Source organism: Enhydra lutris, unplaced genomic scaffold (genome assembly GCF_002288905.1).
Source record: "Enhydra lutris kenyoni isolate GAN:26980312 unplaced genomic scaffold, ASM228890v2 scaffoldscaffold31, whole genome shotgun sequence".
In the NCBI taxonomy this organism is placed as follows: domain Eukaryota; kingdom Metazoa; phylum Chordata; class Mammalia; order Carnivora; family Mustelidae; genus Enhydra; species Enhydra lutris.
Genome location: NW_019154115.1, coordinates 4,852,932 through 4,871,331, shown reverse-complemented (window position 1 = coordinate 4,871,331; position 18,400 = coordinate 4,852,932). Strand labels below are relative to the sequence as shown.

General features: G+C 48.3%; 2 protein-coding genes across 12 annotated transcripts in view; both read right to left on the bottom strand.

Annotated features, from left to right (window-relative positions):
• The window catches only part of LOC111153359 (pyruvate kinase M1/2), a 27,942-nt gene extending 18,100 nt beyond the window's left edge, over window positions 1-9,842 (bottom strand). Inside the window, exon 1 of one of the 3 annotated variants that reach the window (XM_022512347.1) lies at window positions 9,749-9,842. Coding sequence is in view for 2 of the 3 variants with exons in the window: in XM_022512345.1 (XP_022368053.1) it covers window positions 6,507-6,544 (38 nt within the window). In the remaining variant the exon portion in view is untranslated. Of the gene's footprint in view, window positions 1-902; window positions 937-6,506; window positions 6,600-9,748 lie in introns of those variants that run through there. The other 2 variants (XM_022512345.1, XM_022512346.1) reach the window with 2 other exon arrangements.
• A 6,663-nt stretch (window positions 9,843-16,505) lies between these two features.
• Window positions 16,506-18,400, bottom strand: part of LOC111153181 (poly(ADP-ribose) polymerase family member 6) — a 28,143-nt gene continuing 26,248 nt past the window's right edge. For all 9 annotated transcript variants that reach the window (XR_002640985.1, XM_022512029.1, XM_022512028.1 and 6 more), the window contains 4 exons: window positions 17,912-17,991; window positions 17,465-17,528; window positions 17,235-17,319; window positions 16,506-16,882 (listed from right to left, as the gene is read on the bottom strand). Coding sequence is in view for 8 of the 9 variants with exons in the window: in XM_022512029.1 (XP_022367737.1) it covers window positions 16,780-16,882; window positions 17,235-17,319; window positions 17,465-17,528; window positions 17,912-17,991 (332 nt within the window). In the remaining variant the exon portion in view is untranslated. The remainder of the gene's footprint in view (window positions 16,883-17,234; window positions 17,320-17,464; window positions 17,529-17,911; window positions 17,992-18,400) is intronic.

The following is an 18,400-nucleotide window of genomic DNA, read 5'->3' as shown; positions in this document are numbered from 1 at the left end:
GAGCCCGATGTGGGGCTCGATCCCAGGACTCTGAGATCATGACCCGAGCCGAAGGCAGCGGCTTAACCCACTGAGCCACCCAGGCGCTCCAACTTTGTGGCCTCTTGGGGTAACTCAGGTACAGCAAGCACCTCAACCCGTCTCTGCTACCTTCAAGAATTCTGATTAAAAGCCCAAGAAGCTCTGTGACCAGCTGTGAGCAAACCTTCTGTCAGCTACTGAAAACAGAGGACTACGAGTCCTGAGCTACAAAAGCTAAAACTTTAAATAAGATCCTGGCCAACTAGTCCACATGCCAAATGCACTGTTCCTTTCAGTGTGCATTTCCCAACTCCCTAATACACACCGGGCACTAAATCGAAAACGTCTGAAGGTCCTCTCCTCCATGACCTATTCGGTTTCATATCTTTTAGCACCTAGTCCTTGGAAGTATTCCAGGGTCTGCTGAATGACCTTTCAGAGTATCTCAATGCCTCGTGGTCAAAATCAAAGCGATACCGCCCTTCTCCCCTTCCCCCACATCTGAAGCACTCAGGAACTCCTAGAGGGACTGCCTCAGTGGCCAGGGTTCCTTTGTCAGCAAAGGGTGGGGCTTAGGTGCCTCTGGCTGTTAAGGGAACAGGACTGAAGAGATGGCAGCAGGGGGCACGCCCAGCCAACTGGAACACAAAGGCCTCCTGTGGCCTCCAAGTGGAGTCGTCATCCAGCCTGAGGACTGTTATGAACAAAGTAAGATCTGAATGAGCGGGTTAGAGTAACTAAACCCCAATCTTCTTAAAAATCACCAGCTGCCTAAAACCAAAAACACAAAAACAAAACAAAATCATCCGTTGCCTCTAGACCCAAGACATGAGGGTTTCCTTGCAGAGACCTGGCTGGGGCCACAGGTTACTGGGTCATACCTTGTGTTCTCGGGGCTTGGGCTTCCGGTGACATAATGCTCTTTTTTTGGCTCAGGGTGCCTCCTTGGCCCCACTCGCAAAGACCGCTCGGAGCTGAGTAAGGTTTGCTCTGTAGAGCTGTACAAGGATCAAGGTAGAAGCTGAGTGTAACTGAAGTTCTTTGGGGCAATGGAAATATTACCTTATTAACCAGGTAACTGGGTGGTAGCTGCTCCTGGAGATTCAGCTAGGTTAGAGAAAAACACACAGATACTCCCAAGGAAATACCAAGAACCTGGTCACGGATATTTGCAGGTAAGTACTTACCCTCTTCTCTATGATGCTTATCTCCCCCCAAATACCCAGATTATCTTCCCTCTAAATTCTCTTTAAGTCTGTGGTTTACTAACATTTCACTATTCTATTTAAGAACCTGGTCTTGGGATGCCCGGGTGGCTCAGTCAGTTAAGTGCCTGCCTTAGGATCAGGTCATCATCCCAGGGTCCTGGGATCAAGTCCTGCATTGGGCTCCTTGCTCAGTGGGGAGCCTGCATCCCCCTCTGCCTGCTGCTCCCCCTGCTTGTGCACTCTGACAAATAAAATCTTAACAAAACAAAACAAAAAAAAACAAAACCTGGTCCCTCTTGGTTTTTGAGAGAAAGGATACTAAATTAAAGATACATAAAAGACTGGAACTGTATCTATGCAAATAGTAACAGCTTGTCATCCGCAAGGTAGGATTACAGCAAAATTTTTTCTTCCCTTTACTAATAAATTTACTGACATGAAATACTTTCTTATTAAGAAAAATCACAGGGCGCCTGGGTGGCTGAGTGGGTTAAAGCCTCTGCCTTCGGCTCAGGTCATGATTCCAGGGTCCTGGAATCAAGTCCCACATCGGGCTTCCTGCTCGGTGGGGAGCCTGCTTCCCCCGCTCTCTCTGCCTACTTGTGATCTCTGTCAAATAAATAAATAAATAATATTTAAAAAAAAAATCACAAATGCACCTCTTCTGAAAATGAAATATTTGCAAGTTTCCTGGTAAAAGTGTTGGAATTAAAACAAAAGTGAAGCCTCCAGTTTCATTATCAACCATTACTCTACACACTTCAGAAATACTCTGTTTTAATGTGGCAGAGGTGAGATAATACATCTCAGGCCCTAGATCACAAATGCATTGCCAGACCGTTCCACTGGCTTAAGAAGCCCAACCTCAATGCATTCAGAACCTCAAAGAGAAAAAAAAAGTTAATATAGTCCGCAAGACAATTCTATGCCAAAAGCCTGTTAGTTACACACCCAAATCCAGCAAACTTGTTCTCCTGTTTAGTCTGTCCTCAAGCTTCACAGCAAAATCTTTATGACAAGGATGTTCTGATACAGAAGGGCAGACTCCAAGGACAGGAGATGCCATTAGCAGATACAATTATACTACACACAAACAATAACCCTATTTTACCACCTCAAATGAAATCTGAAGTTTTCCAAGCTCTGAGTTTTTGCCCACCCAGCCCATGAAATGCAAAAAATAGCACATGAAAAAATTATTTGGCGTGGATTTCCACACCAGCAATTAAAAAGAAAAGAAAAAGAAAAAAAAAAGCTTGCTTGTCCTGACTCCTACCAGATCTCAACAGGCCCTGAAAGACCTCTACCAAACCGGAGAACTCAGGTCTCGTCCCCAGGGACTGACTGGTCTCCTGACTCAGGCTGTGCCCTGGAGCCTCCCTTGCTGAAAAGGTCAGCACTCTGCTGCCTGTCTCCGGGGTGTTCCAGAAGCCTCTTCCTCCTGAACACAGGTGCCCATCCTGCCAACCACCTAACTCTGGTTCTTCCTCAAACACCATGGGACTCTCCCCTGGCCCCAGGGCAACAGCCCAAGCCGTGGTTTCTCAGGGCAGGCCTCTGGGAAGAGCTCCCCGCCCTCGTGCTGGTCGTGTGGACAGCAGCCTGCCAGGACATGCAGCCCAGCCTGTGTCCGTCTCGCTACTGCATCCTCCTCCCCGGGAGGCACAGACATGCAGAGCCAACCTCCTGCCAGCAGTGGAGACCCGGCGTATCCACTGATGCTGGCAAATGCTGGGCCCAGGTACGGGAACCTTATTCTTGAGCCTGAGCCCCTGCAGTAGAATCTTCCTCAGAGCCATTTCTCCTCTGTGAGAAACGAGACACCATGAGAGGCCTTAGTGTAGACCTAGAGAACGGGGTAGGCACAGTCACGCCTCAGCTCCACGTGTACCTGGTCCCACCTTTCTGTTCTCTAAAACTAGAGCGTCCTCCGTGCCAGACACAATTCTTTGGCCACACTCCAGAAACCAAAGTTTCTGGATCATATAAAAAAGGGATCATATAAAAAAAAATACAACATGCTGCTTCTCAGAGCCAGTACTGTTGGCAAGTTGTGCCGGGAAAGATTCACGCTTCACTCCACCAATTCTTTCACAAAGGCCCAAATCATTCTGCCCTAGTAAACCAGCCTGGCCCAGAGCCTGCATGTGCGTTAAGGCAGTTTTTAATCAGACCGCTCTGATGCCGACCTCACCATACACAGCTACCCCATCACAATGGCACCCGATACCCCCAATTGTGTTCCTTGCTCTGTCATCAATATGCTAGCTACACCTCCAAGTCTCCAAGCCAGCACAAGGAAGGCCTTTCAATTCCCTAATGTTTAGAACAGACGAAGTGTTCGGGCCAGCCTGCTCTCTAGAGTTCTGAGATGAGAGAGCAACAGAATTCCCAAGACAGGCCCTCATCTATGACAAGAAGATCAACACGGGTGCTGGGTCACCAACAGAACCTAGTGAGGTCTGCACCGAACAGCTGTCTGTCCTGATCTACAGTTAGAGTAATGCTACCGTGCATTTGCAGATGGAGCAGGGTATAGAGGAGAATCCATTTTTAGCTGTGGTCCCTTCTACCCTCAGCAGGCTCGACAACAGACAGCAAAGTCTAGCTTACCTGGTTACACAAAACAAATGAGCCCACGCACAGGTTCAGGTAAAATTCCCTTCCTTTATTTATTCAGGACTAAACCTAAGGGACTTCAACTTTGTAAGTAGGAACCTCAGGTCCTATTTCAAACTAGAGTATGACTAGGACACAGAAGTGGATACAAAATGGTCCCACCCCCACAAAGGACCACTCAGCTCCAGGGCAAGAAGTCCCAAGTCAGAGAACCTTCAGATGTCCTTGCTTGACCACAGATGCTCAGAGCAGAGAACTGGTTTCAGTCTGAAGGAGGAAGTTTGGATGAAGCTCTTGTTGTCCTGTGTTATGACGCCTCCTTATAAGGCTTAACATAATGAAGCAGTGTTTTCAGGCAGGATGTTCATACTCTGGAAACAGCAGGGACCGAGTCTGTAGTTTAGGGCCCTTCAAAGTCAGGTACAACGAGGATCAGGGACAGCCTCTGCAAGGTGAGACGGTCTCACCCAGCATTTACAGGAGGAGCTGTCCTGCATCCCAACTAGAGGGAGAGGAAGGGGGGATGAGGGAGGAAGGGCCAAGCCAGTTCCCCAAGAACAATGACCTAGTTTGTCTGACTGGTCTTCCTACAGTGACCTTCACAGGTCTGCTTCTATTTTACTTTGAACTAGAGAAAAAAAAAAGAAAGAAAGAAATATTAACACCTGTATTTCTACTACCCAGGGGTGACCACTAGCATTCAGCCAGCATTCCTTCAGACTTAAAAAAAACCAACCAACCAACAAACAAAGACCATTACAATTTTGTCATTTATTTTCCCTCCATCCCCAGGCCTCTCGAACCCTTTCCACAGCCCATCCCGAACTTTGACACCCAACCACTGTCAGGAATTTTGTATACTTCTAATCTAAGTTATCTATATCTATACTGACCCCTAGAATATTGTTTTTCTAAAATGCCCTAAGTAAAAATAAAATAAAATAAAATGCCCTAAGTAGAATACTGTACAAATAAACCTCTTGTTTTCTTCAGCACACTTGAGACCCCTCCGGTGGGTACATAGTCCTAGTTAACCCGTGTGCACTGCTATCCTGGCCCACTGCACAACAACATCATTTTTTTTTTTTTTTAAGATTTTATTTACTTATTTGACAGAGATCACAAGTAGGCAGAGAGGCAGGCAGAGAGAGAGGAGGAAGCAGGCTCTCCGAGGAGCAGAGAGGCTGATGCGGGGCTCTATCCCAGGATCCTGAGATCATGACCTGAGCCGAAGGCAGAGGCTTAACCCACTGAGCCACCCAGGCGCCCCACAACCACATCATTTATTTATGTGTTCCCTTACCGGTTGGCCATCCGCCCCCCCATTAAGTCAATTTTTCCCCTATGTATCAACACAGTAACAACTCTCCTAGCACATGGCTCCTTATGCAAGTGTGAGCTTCTATATATATCCAGTAATGGAATTCCTAAGTCACATGTATGTTTATTTTCTATTTTACTAAATGTCGCCAAATTGCTCTCTAAAGTGGTTCTATCCAATTACAACCAACCAGGACCAGTTCTGGCCTTCTCACACCTCTGCCAACATTCAATATTGTCCGAGGTTTAAAATGTTCACCCTCCTGATAGGCGGTATTTAGTCATCTGCTTTCTCGTGTAGTAACAAGAGGGATACCAGATTATCAAGTCTCTACTTCCCTATCTCTAACTACATCAAAACTCCCAGGGCTACTGCAAACTGTCCATGGTTTTGTCTACTATACCATGACTGGGTAACCCTTTTGCACTCATCGCTGCAAACATGGAAGACACCCGTTGTCTAAAGTTCAATAAATACTAGCTGTAGGTTGATTTCAAAGGCTTGGAAGGAACAGGCTCCTTTCCAGAGACTTTTCAGACTGGATCAGCTAAGCTGGCACCATCATAGCCAGTCTTGGCATCTCCCCCCATCAGGGCCCCTGCCTAATGTTCCAAACATAGCTTGCTAGCGTCAGGAAAGAGAGGCTTAGAGCTCCCCAGGAGCTTTGCCTATGGACAGAAGTCGGGGAGGTCTGTCTCAGAGGCCGCAGGAGGAAATGCAGCCCGGCTCACCCTCCTACGTGCAGACAGGCACAAACCACTGCAGGGGCGGGGCGCCACACTACTTGGCGGCCCCGCCAACCTCCCCTCCGGAGCTCTCCTGGCAGAAGGCTGAAAGGCCCACCAGATGTTGCACACCACCATCCCCTCCACACCCTGGCTCACCTCCCCCGAAACAGCTCCTTTAACAAAAGCCCCAAACAATCACACTATTCATTTATCTAGTCTAAGGCTGGCTCTTGGTGAAAAATCCAAGTCCCCAGAAAGTGTGCTAATATTAAGAACAGTCTTCCTTGAGCTCTATTCCTAGCTGTCCCAGAATTGAGGTTTAAAGTGATGACTCACGGTCCTAGAGGACTTTTTAGAAACTTTTTTCTTTTTTAAAGTAATCTCCATGGGGCTCAAACTCACAACCCCAATCAACAGTTGGATGCTTTACTGAATGAGCCAGCCAGGCGCCCCTCCTCTAAGACCTCTTACCAAGGAAATCATTTCTGTATCTCTCAACATCCTCACATGGGCGACTCACCCCTGCAGTGCGCCAGCTAACTGAGATTTGACTGTGGACGTTTGGAATGATTCAGAAATAAAATGTCAAATGAGTCATTTCCCCCCTACCTTGAGCTCAGTCTTAGCTCTTGGCCAAAATAACACATCCTGACATGCCTTCATACAAGCTGAAGCAAAGTAAATTAGAACCAGGGTAGTGTGAGTTGATAATGCAAGAGCTGCGTTTTTTGTACTTTCTAGCTCGTAAGGCATTTCCTCATTTCTTCTGCCTCAACATTAAGAAACACACAGCTTTAAGAAATAAAATGGCTTTTCCTGTGAACCATCCCCCCTTGAAACATTCAAGGCACAGAAGCAACTCCCACGAGGTGCTAGCTGTTTGGAGTCCCAGCTACCAAATCTGCCAAGTCACTGGCAAATTATTAGAGACCCGATAATGCTTTTTGTTAAGCGATGAATTTAACACTAAAATTATTTACTCCTAATGCAGTGCTTAAAATGGGAGCAGCTATACCAAGGCAGGAAGAGAGACTCATGTCCACTTATTTTGACTCAAGTCCAATAACTCAAAAAGGAGTTTAAAGACTTTTTTTTTCAGTCATTGTTATTCATGACCATGACAGCCCCCCACAAAGCCCCCTCCCCCCAACACAAGCCTCAGGAATGCAGGTGCATGGACTACACGGCCTGGGCACAGGGTTCTGCCACACTGCATCTAAGCTCAGGACAGTAGAAAGAGCTGGGGCACCTCAACAACGATTTTCACTTAACTGAAACCATTTTTAACTTGGGGAAAATGCATGCTTCACTATTTGACTCACTGAATGGAGAGAAGGGACTTTTTAAACCTGTGAAGACCACAGTGCAGTTTCCCACTTACCCAATGAAGAGAATGCTCTCAAAAGCAGATAAGTCGAAAGGCTGAGTCATCTTCCTCTCAGAGGCACCCCCCCCCTTGCCCCCACCTAGTGATGGGTTACATACCCTTCCCCTTAGGATACCTTCCCCACTGCATTTCCCAACAGCATCTTTGGGCAACAGGAGAGTAAATTATTTGCTAACAATGCCACAGAGCAGCAGTCCTCACCTAGGGTATCCTCTGTAGCCCAGGGAGTGGCCACACCCTCAGTCCTGCCAACAGGACACTACCGTCCCTGCCTCCAATCCTAACCTCACACTTACCACCTGGCTAAGCAAATCCTTAAACTCCACCTGGAGCAGGTGGGGACAGCGTTTACAGATCTGAGTTTGGGAGTTGCAAGTTTGTTTCTACTCTCACAGCCCAACACCCAACTGCTGGCATTCTGCCCCTCTTTGTCTAAGGGCCCTGATGCTCAGGAGACCAAAGTGCTGCTGTAGCGAGCGGAGAGCTGCAAGGCAACATTATCAGTGACTCTAAACACTCTACCAGGATCCCTTAAGGGACTGGTTACCAGGAGATGTCTGGTATTTAAAAACCTGACTAAATAGTTAATCCCAAAATTACCTCTTGAGTGTGTCTGGGGATGGCATGGAGAAGATGAGCCCTCATGCTCCATTACAGTTCAAGTAATTGTGCTCAGTGACCAAAGAACACACCTGGAGCCATTTCTTCTGGATATCTCACTAGAGATTCGGCAGTGCAGTGCGGAGAGTTTTCAACATCTATACTTGTAGCTAAGTGTATAGTAACCAATCCTTTTAACAATCCGGAAGAAAATGTTACTCCCAGTTCACACATGGGAAACGCAGGTCCTGGGGAGGCATTCTCTCCACCATTCTTGTATGTTAATGAGTCAAACCCGATTCTAAAAGCCTGTTCATTTCCCAATGCTTCTGACCATCATGCCTTGACCTTAGCTATCAGACTCACATGTACAGGAGAGGATCAATGTCTGGGTTTGAAGAACACGGATAAAAAGCCAAGGAATGCCTTTCCATGACTGGCCTTTTAAACAACTTTCACATTGGAAGGTACTCTTCTGCTTCAAACCCACTGTGTGATGCCACTTTGTGTGGCCTTTCTCCACCACCTTCCTTCCCTCACCCAACAGGAAGCAGTCCCTGCCTCGAAGCACTTACCACTGGTAACTTTTATGTTAGTTCTCTAATGACATTGTTCAATGTTGCGGGCTGTGACTTTTCTAGCCAAGCCCTCTCCCCAAAACAGCTTAGCACACAGAGATTTTATGGAGTGAACGCGGTGCGTGGCGCCAAGTTCTGGACATAATTCTGCCTATAACCTGCTCCCACCCACCCGAGACCTCAGTGGTCTGCGATCCCGGAGCCTATGTTCAGGGAGGTGAGGCTGCACTGGTCCTCCGGAAGGCGGGGCAGGGCGGGTCCCGGGCCGGGACATGCAGGCCCGCCGCGCCTGGAAGGAGCCCCGCGACCCCTTCGGGGCCAGCGCAGCGAATCCGGGGAGGCCTCAAGCAGGAATGCGCCACAGGGACAACCCCCCTTTCCTCCGTGCAGCGGGAAGGCCGAGGGTTACGTAATCTTCCAGCTGCGCCCGGGGCCGCCACTACATCCCTCGGCCGCACGGGAACCGGCCCTGCCCATCCGCACACCACTGCGATTCGGGCGATGAACGCGGGATGCGGGCCCGGGGCTCCGGGACCCACATGCTGCAGAGACCCGGGAGGCGGGGGGTGCAGGCGGACGTGACCAGGACGGAGGGGAGGGGCAAAGACCCGGGCGGAACGAATCAGAGAGCGGAGGAGAGGGATGCGGAGGAGCGGACGTGACCAGAATGGAGGGAGGAGGGGCAGAAGCAGAGCATGAATGGGGGAAGGGGAAGGCATGAGGGGGACAAGGGCGCGGGAAGAGCACACGACGCTGAACGCAGGCGGCACGGGGGAAAGGACCTGAGGACCGGATTTCGAGGAGAGTTTACAAGGAAAGCATCAGAATGAGGGGGTCATGGCCAGGGTGAAGACGGGGAGGGGGAATGGTATAGTTGAAGGGGCCACGGAAGGAGGCGAACAGAGGAGTGGCGGGGTGGAGGGAGGAAATGAAGGACCCGATGAGGAGGGAATACTGAAAGGAAGGCGATGATGAAAGGAAGGCGATGATGGAAGCAGATCGAGGAGAAGGAGTCGGGGATGGGGCGGGAATGGGGGTAAGCACTGCGGCAGGAGAGGGCCGGCTTTGGAAGAAACAGGAGCTGGGAGTCTGGGGACTCTGAAGAGCAGGCCCTAGGCGCGAGCTGCCTTTCTCCACTCTCCCGACCTCAACCGGGTGCAAGATGCCCGGCAGCCTGCGCCGCACCGGGTGTGGGTGTCCTGAGCGCGCAGGCGGCCGGGATTCCGCACTGGCTGGGCGCACGGAGCCCAGGTGGGGACGGATGGCCCGGCCTCTGCCCCGCTCACCTCCGGCGCGGTCCCGCTGGAGCTGCACTGCCACCGCACACCGAAGTAGAAGCTCGCGACGCCCCTCCGCTGTGCGAGAATCGGCCGCGGAGCCCCAAGGTTATCCCGGCTGCGGCCGCCGCAATCCCTCCGCCGCCCCGCCCCGCACCCAATCCTGGCTCCGGGCTCGCCGGGCCCCGCCCCTCCGCGTCCTCGCTGGGCGCAGTCACCTTCAGGAGGAAGTGCCGTGGAGCGCAACGCGCTTTCAGGTTGCCCTTTTGGGGAGGACTATATTCCGTGGCGGAAGGACACATTACATAAAAATCGCAGCCTTGACGCTCTGGAAGGGCCAATGGGGAAGTGGCTAGGCGGCAAGGCCCGCCCCGGGAGCCCCGGAGACCTCCCTCCCAGTCCCGCAGGCGCCGGGGCCACCACCTGTTGCTGCCAACCTAGGAGTGCTGGATGAGGCCTCTTCTCTTGACCCTCGGCCCAGGCAGCCCCAGCTGTCCTGACCTAACCGGACAGTGCCCAGATTTATGGATCTCCGGCAGCATTCCCCCAACCCCGTCCCGCGACTCCCCATCCCTTCGGGTGCCCGCCCCGGCACACACCTCGGAAATTAGGTCGCACAGGAAGTTAGGGAGCCCGAGTTGGGATCAGAAGGTAGGGAGAGATGGAGACTCGTGCGATGGTTGAAGGTCGCCTTCAGAAGGGCTCCAGCATCGGAGCGAGGGGAGAATTATGGAGGGCGGAGTGTGCATGGAGCGGGAGCGCGAGGTCTTTTTATTCTTAGGGCTAGAACAAGGAAGGACAAGTTGGGGCCTGGTGTATACTTTAGTTGGGGTTGGAATCCTGCAGAGCATGCCTGAGAGTAGAAAGTGAATAGAAGGTATTAATATAGAAGGTATTAATATTAGCGCAGAACTATCAGGAAATTTATGTCAGAACGTTACAACCGATGATCTGCAGGAATAGGCACTTTTGTTTTCAACCTTATGTATTTAAATCAATATCGATAGAGCTTTTCTTATTTTTCTCCAAAGTATTTTCCGATTCCTAGTGATTGGTAAACAACCAGTGATTACAGCAGTTATCAATGAAGCAGCTGTTAGCTCTTGCCTTCCTTAAGCCAAGTTTTGAGAACAGATACAATGTTGCCTCATTAAAAATCGTTAAGACTGTTCTCTTAGGGTCTTTCCTTTTCCTGGAAGACCAATGGGTGTGACCTGCTACGCAGACAGCAGCCTTGCAGATGAATCACAGGTCTTTCATTCTTTCCTGTTAGTTCAGATAAGATAGCACAGGAAAGTGACAGCCTAAGAGTAAGTTTCTGTTTGCCATAGAATCCTTCCATTTCTTCTGGAAGGTTTTTCTTGTCCCCTTAGTTGTAGATAGGAAATTGGTTGGCCCTGAGCTAAAGATGAACTAAAAAAAGTGGTGGACAACACTGGGGGGTTGGAGGTGTCAGTGATCTGGCCAGTCCTGGATGATGTTGCATTTAAGTTCTAAGTCTAGATATAGTCGCAAGATTGAAATGCACATGTATAAACTGGAGTCATAAAAAATGCTGTCCATGAAATTCTAGCAGAGACTAATCCAGCATATCCTTGCTCACATTTAGATGCACAGTGAAAATCTGTTACATGGAGTTTAGGGTGACTGTCATTGTTTTGCTGAAAAGCAGCTTAATACACCAGAAAGTTTGGATTCCATCTTAGTTCCAATTCTACTCACTAGCTCTCTGACCAGTTTCTTAAAAGTAAATTGAAGACAATTCCTGCTTCACAGAATGGGATTTGATCAGATGATGTACGTGAATGAGTACTGTACAGTGCCAAGCAGGCTTACCCTTTTTTGGGAGATGACTTTGTGGAGGATGGTCCTCTTGACCAGTGCCAGAACATTCTTCTGAATTCAAGTAACTGTTTGCCCTCTCTCAGTCATCCAGAATCTTCACTCCTTTGACCCAGCAACAAGTGACCCCAAAGCTACCTGAACCTGGGCGGAAGCTGAGGCAGAATACAAACCACCCCCCAGGAGGCTCCTCCCCTACAGCCAGCTATGCCTCCCCTGAAGGCAGCTATGCTCTGACCTGCTAGGATGGGAGGGGAAGCTGCTAGATTCACCGGACTGGGTAAGAGGGTATAGATTGCTGTGTTACCTGTTTGGATTTATGGCCACAGAACCACAGAATCTGGCATCAAATGATCTAATTCTTGAAAGTCATTTGGAGTCCCTGATGGGATAAGTGTGTCAGCAAATGGTATTAGAGCAAAATCCCTGGGGTCCAAAGACGAGCTTTGGCCCTGGTGAAGTGGATGAGCTTTACAGGCCTTATCATTACATGACCTCTGGGCCTCTGAAATGGCAGTGTTATTTCTCTTGCAGGCCAATACAGATTTCCAGGGCAGTCCACTGGCTCTGAATGCCAGATTTAAAGCAGAAGTGCTTATCACTTTGGACTTTATATGCCCTTTCCAGAGCCAGACAAGTAGACGTAATTTATTCTGTGCCTTCCTTCAGACTCCCAAGAGCTCTTTAGGCTCACCATGGTGGCACAAAATCTTAATTCCAGAGCTCCTCCACAGAAAAATCCTGGAAGAGAAAGTTGGGCTTTTCAATTTAGGAATAATGAGAGAACAAGCTGTCTGGGAAGGGGAAGGCTTCATATAGGAAGAGACATGGAAGGTTGGTTAGGATAGAGATGGGTATGGGAAGGCCATTCCAGGGCATAGGAAAGGTAAAGAATGTTTTCTGAATGCAACTGTGTCTAGGTCCCTTCTGAGGAAATGACTCATTAGCACTTAGAAGCAGGAGGGAAGCTTGAGGAGTCCTTGTTCATTCCAGTGGAAGTACTGCCTCAGCCAAAGCGACCCTGTCAGCCTATGTGAGCCACTGCAAGTCTTTCTCTAGCTCTTAACTGTTAGGGCTCACAGGACAGTCTCCCTAAAGTACTTTAATCCTATCTACCACGCCAATCCCATGGAGGCCCTGTGCTCTTTTTTCCCTACAAATAGAGCCACAGCTAGACTGGCTAAGATGCAAGTGGGATTGTAAGCAGACCCCAAGAAAGGCATCGGTGAAGGATGGATTAAGTGACCCTTCCCCAGGAATTCCTCCTGCTGCAATTCAAACTTTTTCCTTGGCACCATACCTACAGTCTTCATCTCCATGCTCACCAGCTACTAGATAACCAGACCCACTAAGGAGACTTTGGTCTCTCTCCTAGATAAAATATTTTTGTAGGAAATGCTTTAACTTAAAGGATGGCATCATTGGCTCCACTGCAGTGCGGAGGGTTAGGGAGGATTCTGAAAGCTCTGTGGAAAGTTCTATACTCCAGAGAGAATGATGCCCCTTCAAATGAATTGGAGCTGACTTTTTATTTCAACCCTTCTGGGGAGGGGCGCTCTGGGGGAAACTGTGTGACCCATAAGGCTTCCTCCCCAACACTCTCAAATTGGTGCCCAGAAGCTGAGATGTCTCCCAAACCTCCATGTCAGAATCCATCCTATGAGAAGCTGTTAAGTAACCCAGTTATGACTCAGCACCAGACTCTTTCCTCCCTCTCCCCACTGGCCAGAATGAAAGGCAGAACCAAGCAGAAGGCTCCTCCCCTATGGATGGCCACATCCTCACCACAAACTGAGTCAGGACCACACCCTGCCTGTATGGAAAATTACCACGAGGAGGAAGAGGAAAGTTAAACTCCAGGGGTTTCCAGAGTTCTCAATCCAGAAATCATAGCCATCTACTCTCCACGTGGAACTAACTGAGGAAGATAGTTCTTTCCCTAGCCCTAGCCCTAATTCAGCATCTCCAGATCTAAATTAAATAAGGCTGCTTGAGCCCAGGACCATATGAAAGATAGGAGACCATTGTTAACCTCTGTGTGCCGTATTTGTACTGGCCTTGGCCTCTGTGAAGGATGATCTCTGGTTCAGACCTGGCTTTCACAGGCCCCACCTCCCCGGTAGGCAGGCCTGGGTCAGAGAAAGAGGCAATCCTCCCTCTACTCCTCCAGGCTGTGGGAGCATTCCTCCCCAGCAACTCAGGGCCCCACTCTGCAAGTTCCCTGCAGTGAAGGCATCACTGTTAGAGAAGTGCCATAGGCTTTAATTAGGTTTGTTTTATACCAAATAGGTTTTTAAATTTTCAGATATGATTAGGTATGGCTTTCAAACTGCTTAGATTCAGAGTCCTGTTGCTTTTATGTGAAACACTATAAAATGGTGTATTTAAGGTCATTACGATTTTATTGGCATAAAAAGACATGTATATCCTGCTTTAAAAAAAAAAAGTGACACCCATGAGACTAGCTCAGATTTTTTTTTTAAAAAGATATTATTTATTTCAATCTCAAGTAGGTGGAGAGGCAGGCAGAGAGAGAGAGAGAGAGAGAGAGAGAGAGAGGAGGAAGCAGGCTCCCTACTGAGCAGAGAGCCCGATGCGGGGCTCGATCCCAGGATCCTGAGATCATGACCTGAGCCGAAGGCAGAGGTTTAACCCACTGAGCCATCCAGGTGCCCCCCAGCTCAGATTTTTGAGTTCTTTCCTGGTCATATAAACTATCTGTGCATTACTTCTCATTCTATCATTTGCTAGTACTTGCTATAGCAGATGCCAGTGAAAAATTATAAGAAATGCTTAAAACTGAGAAAAATCCGATTTCTGAAAATTAAGCAAAAATGTTGTTAAACCACTGGAGTGGCCAAGAACCTAGGCTGAGTTGCTGGAACACCTGTGGGCACAGTTTGAGAAGCTCTGAGGAATTAAAACAATGGTTAAGAGTTCAGGTTCTAGAGTTGGGCAGCTCTGGTTAAAAGTCCAGTACTGCCACTAACCAGCTATGCGACCTCAGACACGTTATTTAAGATCTCTAAAGAAAACCCATCTTCCATTTTTGTTATCAGGACTAAATGAAAAAATGATTTGTGAAGTTTGAGACGCTATCTAGCCTAGAAACAGAACAACAGTTCTGGAGTCAGGTCTCCTGTTAATCACTAGCTATGGAATACGAATGAGCACATCACTTATCCTCTGCACCTCTGTTTTCTTACCTACAAAATGGGAACGCCGGCCCTCCTTCATAGGCTTGTGTGAATTATATTAGTGCGTACACGTAAAGTGCTTACAACCATGCCAAGCACACAGTAAGCCAAAGTGTTAGCAAATTATTAAAGTACTCTAGCATAATGCCTGGCACCTACCTAGTAAGAACTAAAAAATGTTACCTATCTTTGATACTATACAGATGAGCTCCTCCTAGGAGACAGGAATTTCAGTCAGGGTGGTCTTCCTGATTGAGCCATTTACTTAGTGGAAGGATATTTCTCTTAGACCTGAAAACAGAATGGACCAGAGAGCCTTGGAGACTTGGAGAGTCAGAGTGTAACAGTCTTGATTAAGAATTGGTGAGGATAAGAAAAAGCTCCTAGGGGGTTGGGCCTTGAGAGTGGTACTTCTAGGGGCACCTGGGTGGCTCAGTCTAAGTGTCTGCCTTTGACTCAGGTCATGATCTCTGGGCCCTGGAATCAAGCCCTGTGTCAGGGTCCCTGCTCCACAGGAAGCCTGCTTCTCCCTCTCCCATTCCCCCTGCTTGTGTTCCCTTTCTTGCTGTCTCTCTCTCGGTCAAATAAATAAATAAAATCTTTAAAAAAAAAGAAAAAAAAAAGAAAGGTACTTCTACATAAGGCAGGTCGGTGAGATACTTAGGCAAAGAAGTTTATCTCCAAAGTAGGTTGAAGGTAATGAAAGACAGTAGGTGGTGTGGGGTGGACATTGTAAATCAATAAGCTGTAAGAGACTAAAAAGCCAATACTTGAAAAGCCAGTCTTGTTTAATGTTTTTTGTATCCTCTGTACTTATATTCCTATTTTTTTCACTAATAGTTCATAAAATATTTGGCAATATCCAACCTGTCAGAGAACTTAGGGTTATGTGGGCACATGAAGCACAGCATGAAAAGCCAACAGAAGGCTGGCGTGGGAATTTCAACAGGGAGACGGGCTTCACTAAAACAGTTAGGTCTCCTAGAAACAGCTGTCTTTCCTTGAAGAGTCTGGATTTTGTTTGATTAAGGGAGGCTGCATTTCTCTAGATGGCAAATTAGAAACCAAGCCAACTTCCTGTACCTGTCAGCCATTTCCCCCTCACCTCCCTTTTCCTAAAGAAATAGTTGGGAGGGGTGCTTGGGTGGCCCAATTGGTTAAGCAACTGCCATCAGCTCAGGTCATGATCCTGGAGTCCCAGGATCGAGTTCCGTATCAGGTTCCCTGCTCAGCAGGGAGTCTGCTTCTCCCTCTGACCATCTCCCCTCTCATCCTTTCTCTCTCTCTCTCTCAAGTAAATAAATAAAATATTTAAAAGAAAAAAAAAAAAAAGAAATAGTTGGGAGGAAGAGAGTAGGGGCCCAAGCCCTGAGAGAACAAGGGAGAATGGCCAGGTTAAATGCAGAAAGCAGAGAGATCCTAAAGGTAGGAAATCTGAGTTGCTTTGGCCTCAATGGTCCTTTGAAATCTTGAGGAACAGGCATCAATGGTATTCTCTATCCTTCTGAGTTTGTGTCATCTGCACAACTGGAAAGTTCCCCTTCTTTATCCAGCCAACTGAAAAAAATGTTGCCAGATCTGTAGGATGCTACACTAGATGGACTCAGCTTTGACTCCACCCAACATTAGTTCCAACCCTGAGGATATTCCACTCTCCCCACCCAACACCCCACTTGGGGGCTTGGGGCAGGTGCTGGGCCAAGGCTAGTCAGACCACAGTGATCATATCCAGTCCACAGCACCTTCCATTTTATTGTTTTATTTACAAACAGGGTGAAGTCAACTGGGAAAATCAGGAGTAGGGAGTCAGTCTGGGCCATCCAAATGTGGAGTGGTTCCTGGGTCAGTCTCCACCATGAAGGCCGCCTCTTCTATCCTTTTCCTGCCCCTTGGTAATGGCCCCTTGATTCCTCAGGGCAGCCTCGCACGCTGCTCCTGAGCCCTTGTATGAGGGCAGATGGATCCTGGGGGAACAGGGGTGGTACGAGGGCTGGGGCCCCCTCAGTTTGTGTAAACCTGAGTTCCGATCACACGCATGATTTCCTTCTGTATCTTGGGGTCCTGAGTATTAATGTTGGCATCGCCCACCTGACCATCCTCATATCTGCCAAAGATAGGGCAAGTGTGAGCATCAGAGGGAGAACAATACCAGAATAATGTCAACAAGTGGAACTATATCTGGAGGTGTGGTCATCCCATCCCAGTCAAAACCCTTTCTTGCTTCTCTTCTGGGTGGAAAAGATTCAGTGTTATCTGGTTTCCTTTAAACAGACCTTGACCTATACACATCCCCATCTTCCACAGACAAAGTTCTAGTGCCAGCTCCACTCAGGGAGCCAGGGACAAGTCTAGGATGACAGAAACAGACTTTCCCGGTAGTCATACCATCACACCCCCACCCTCATTCCTCAAAGTAAGCCCCAAGACTTACACAAAGTAAACCCTCCTAGACTTACACAAAGAAGAACCGGGTGCAGACATGGTCAGACACAGGGCACACCCAGATGTTCCCATGCTTCTGGAGGTCCTTAGATGTAATCACTGGGAAGAATGGGGCCAGAAGTTATAGATATAATGCTTAAGTCACACAGTCCAGGGAGGGGAGGAAAGACATGATGTGTCAACACCCTTGGCTGGATCATAGGGTTAGGGACACAGAAAAACAGGGACTGGGTGAGCTACCTACCTTCACAAAGTGCTATACAGTTTAGATTCCGACTCTGCAGGAACCTCGACTGAATGGATCGGGTCTGGAAGAGAAGGAGAGCAGAGCCAAGTGGACTGTTACAGCTTTCCCTAGAGAGGACAGTTAGCTGCTGATGGCGAGGGGTGTGGATCAGGGATATCTGGGGCTCCCCAGCCATCACCTCCCACAAATCTGCTTTCCCATAATCAGTTTGGATGAGTCCATAGCTTCCATCTTTACATTTTCATGTCACTCTCTGCTTTCATACTTATGACTGAGGCCACATCTAACTGTGGAAGTGTGTTCATCTTAGAACATACCTGATTCATTCAAATGATCTGCAAACTACCCACCTCCGCTACCATCTGTTTCCCCATCCATCTCTGTAGCCTCAACTTATCCCAGGGAAGGGTTCTGCCTCACTAGAGCAGTGCCAACCAATAATACCTGGGGGATGGTATTCATCCTGTTATATCTCTGGACCAGCTCATCCTTGGAGGGCATCCTGTGCTGTCCTTTTCCCATTCCTGTCACAGAACAACAAATCCAGTTCACTCACCCATTCCTCAATCAAATATTTACTAAAGTGCATACTATGTGCCAGGCACTGAGCTACACATGTAGTGAATAAAACAAACAAGGTATCTGCCCTGACACAATTTAGTCTGATGGAGACTAGAGGCAAAGAACAAGTAATTACAACACAGTATGGTAAGAGGTGTGATGGGGAGAATCTAGAACAATGAGTGAGCTAGAGGAGGAGAACTAGCCTGTTTTAGGGGTTTGAAGGCGGCTTTCCAGTGACAGCTAGGAAGAATTAGTCAAATGGAGAGGAAGAAAGTGTTCTGGGAGAGGTAACAGGTCATGGAAGGCCTGGAGGAAGAGAGCAATGTGCCTTAGTTTGTATGGAGCACAGTCAATGGGAGGGGAGTGACA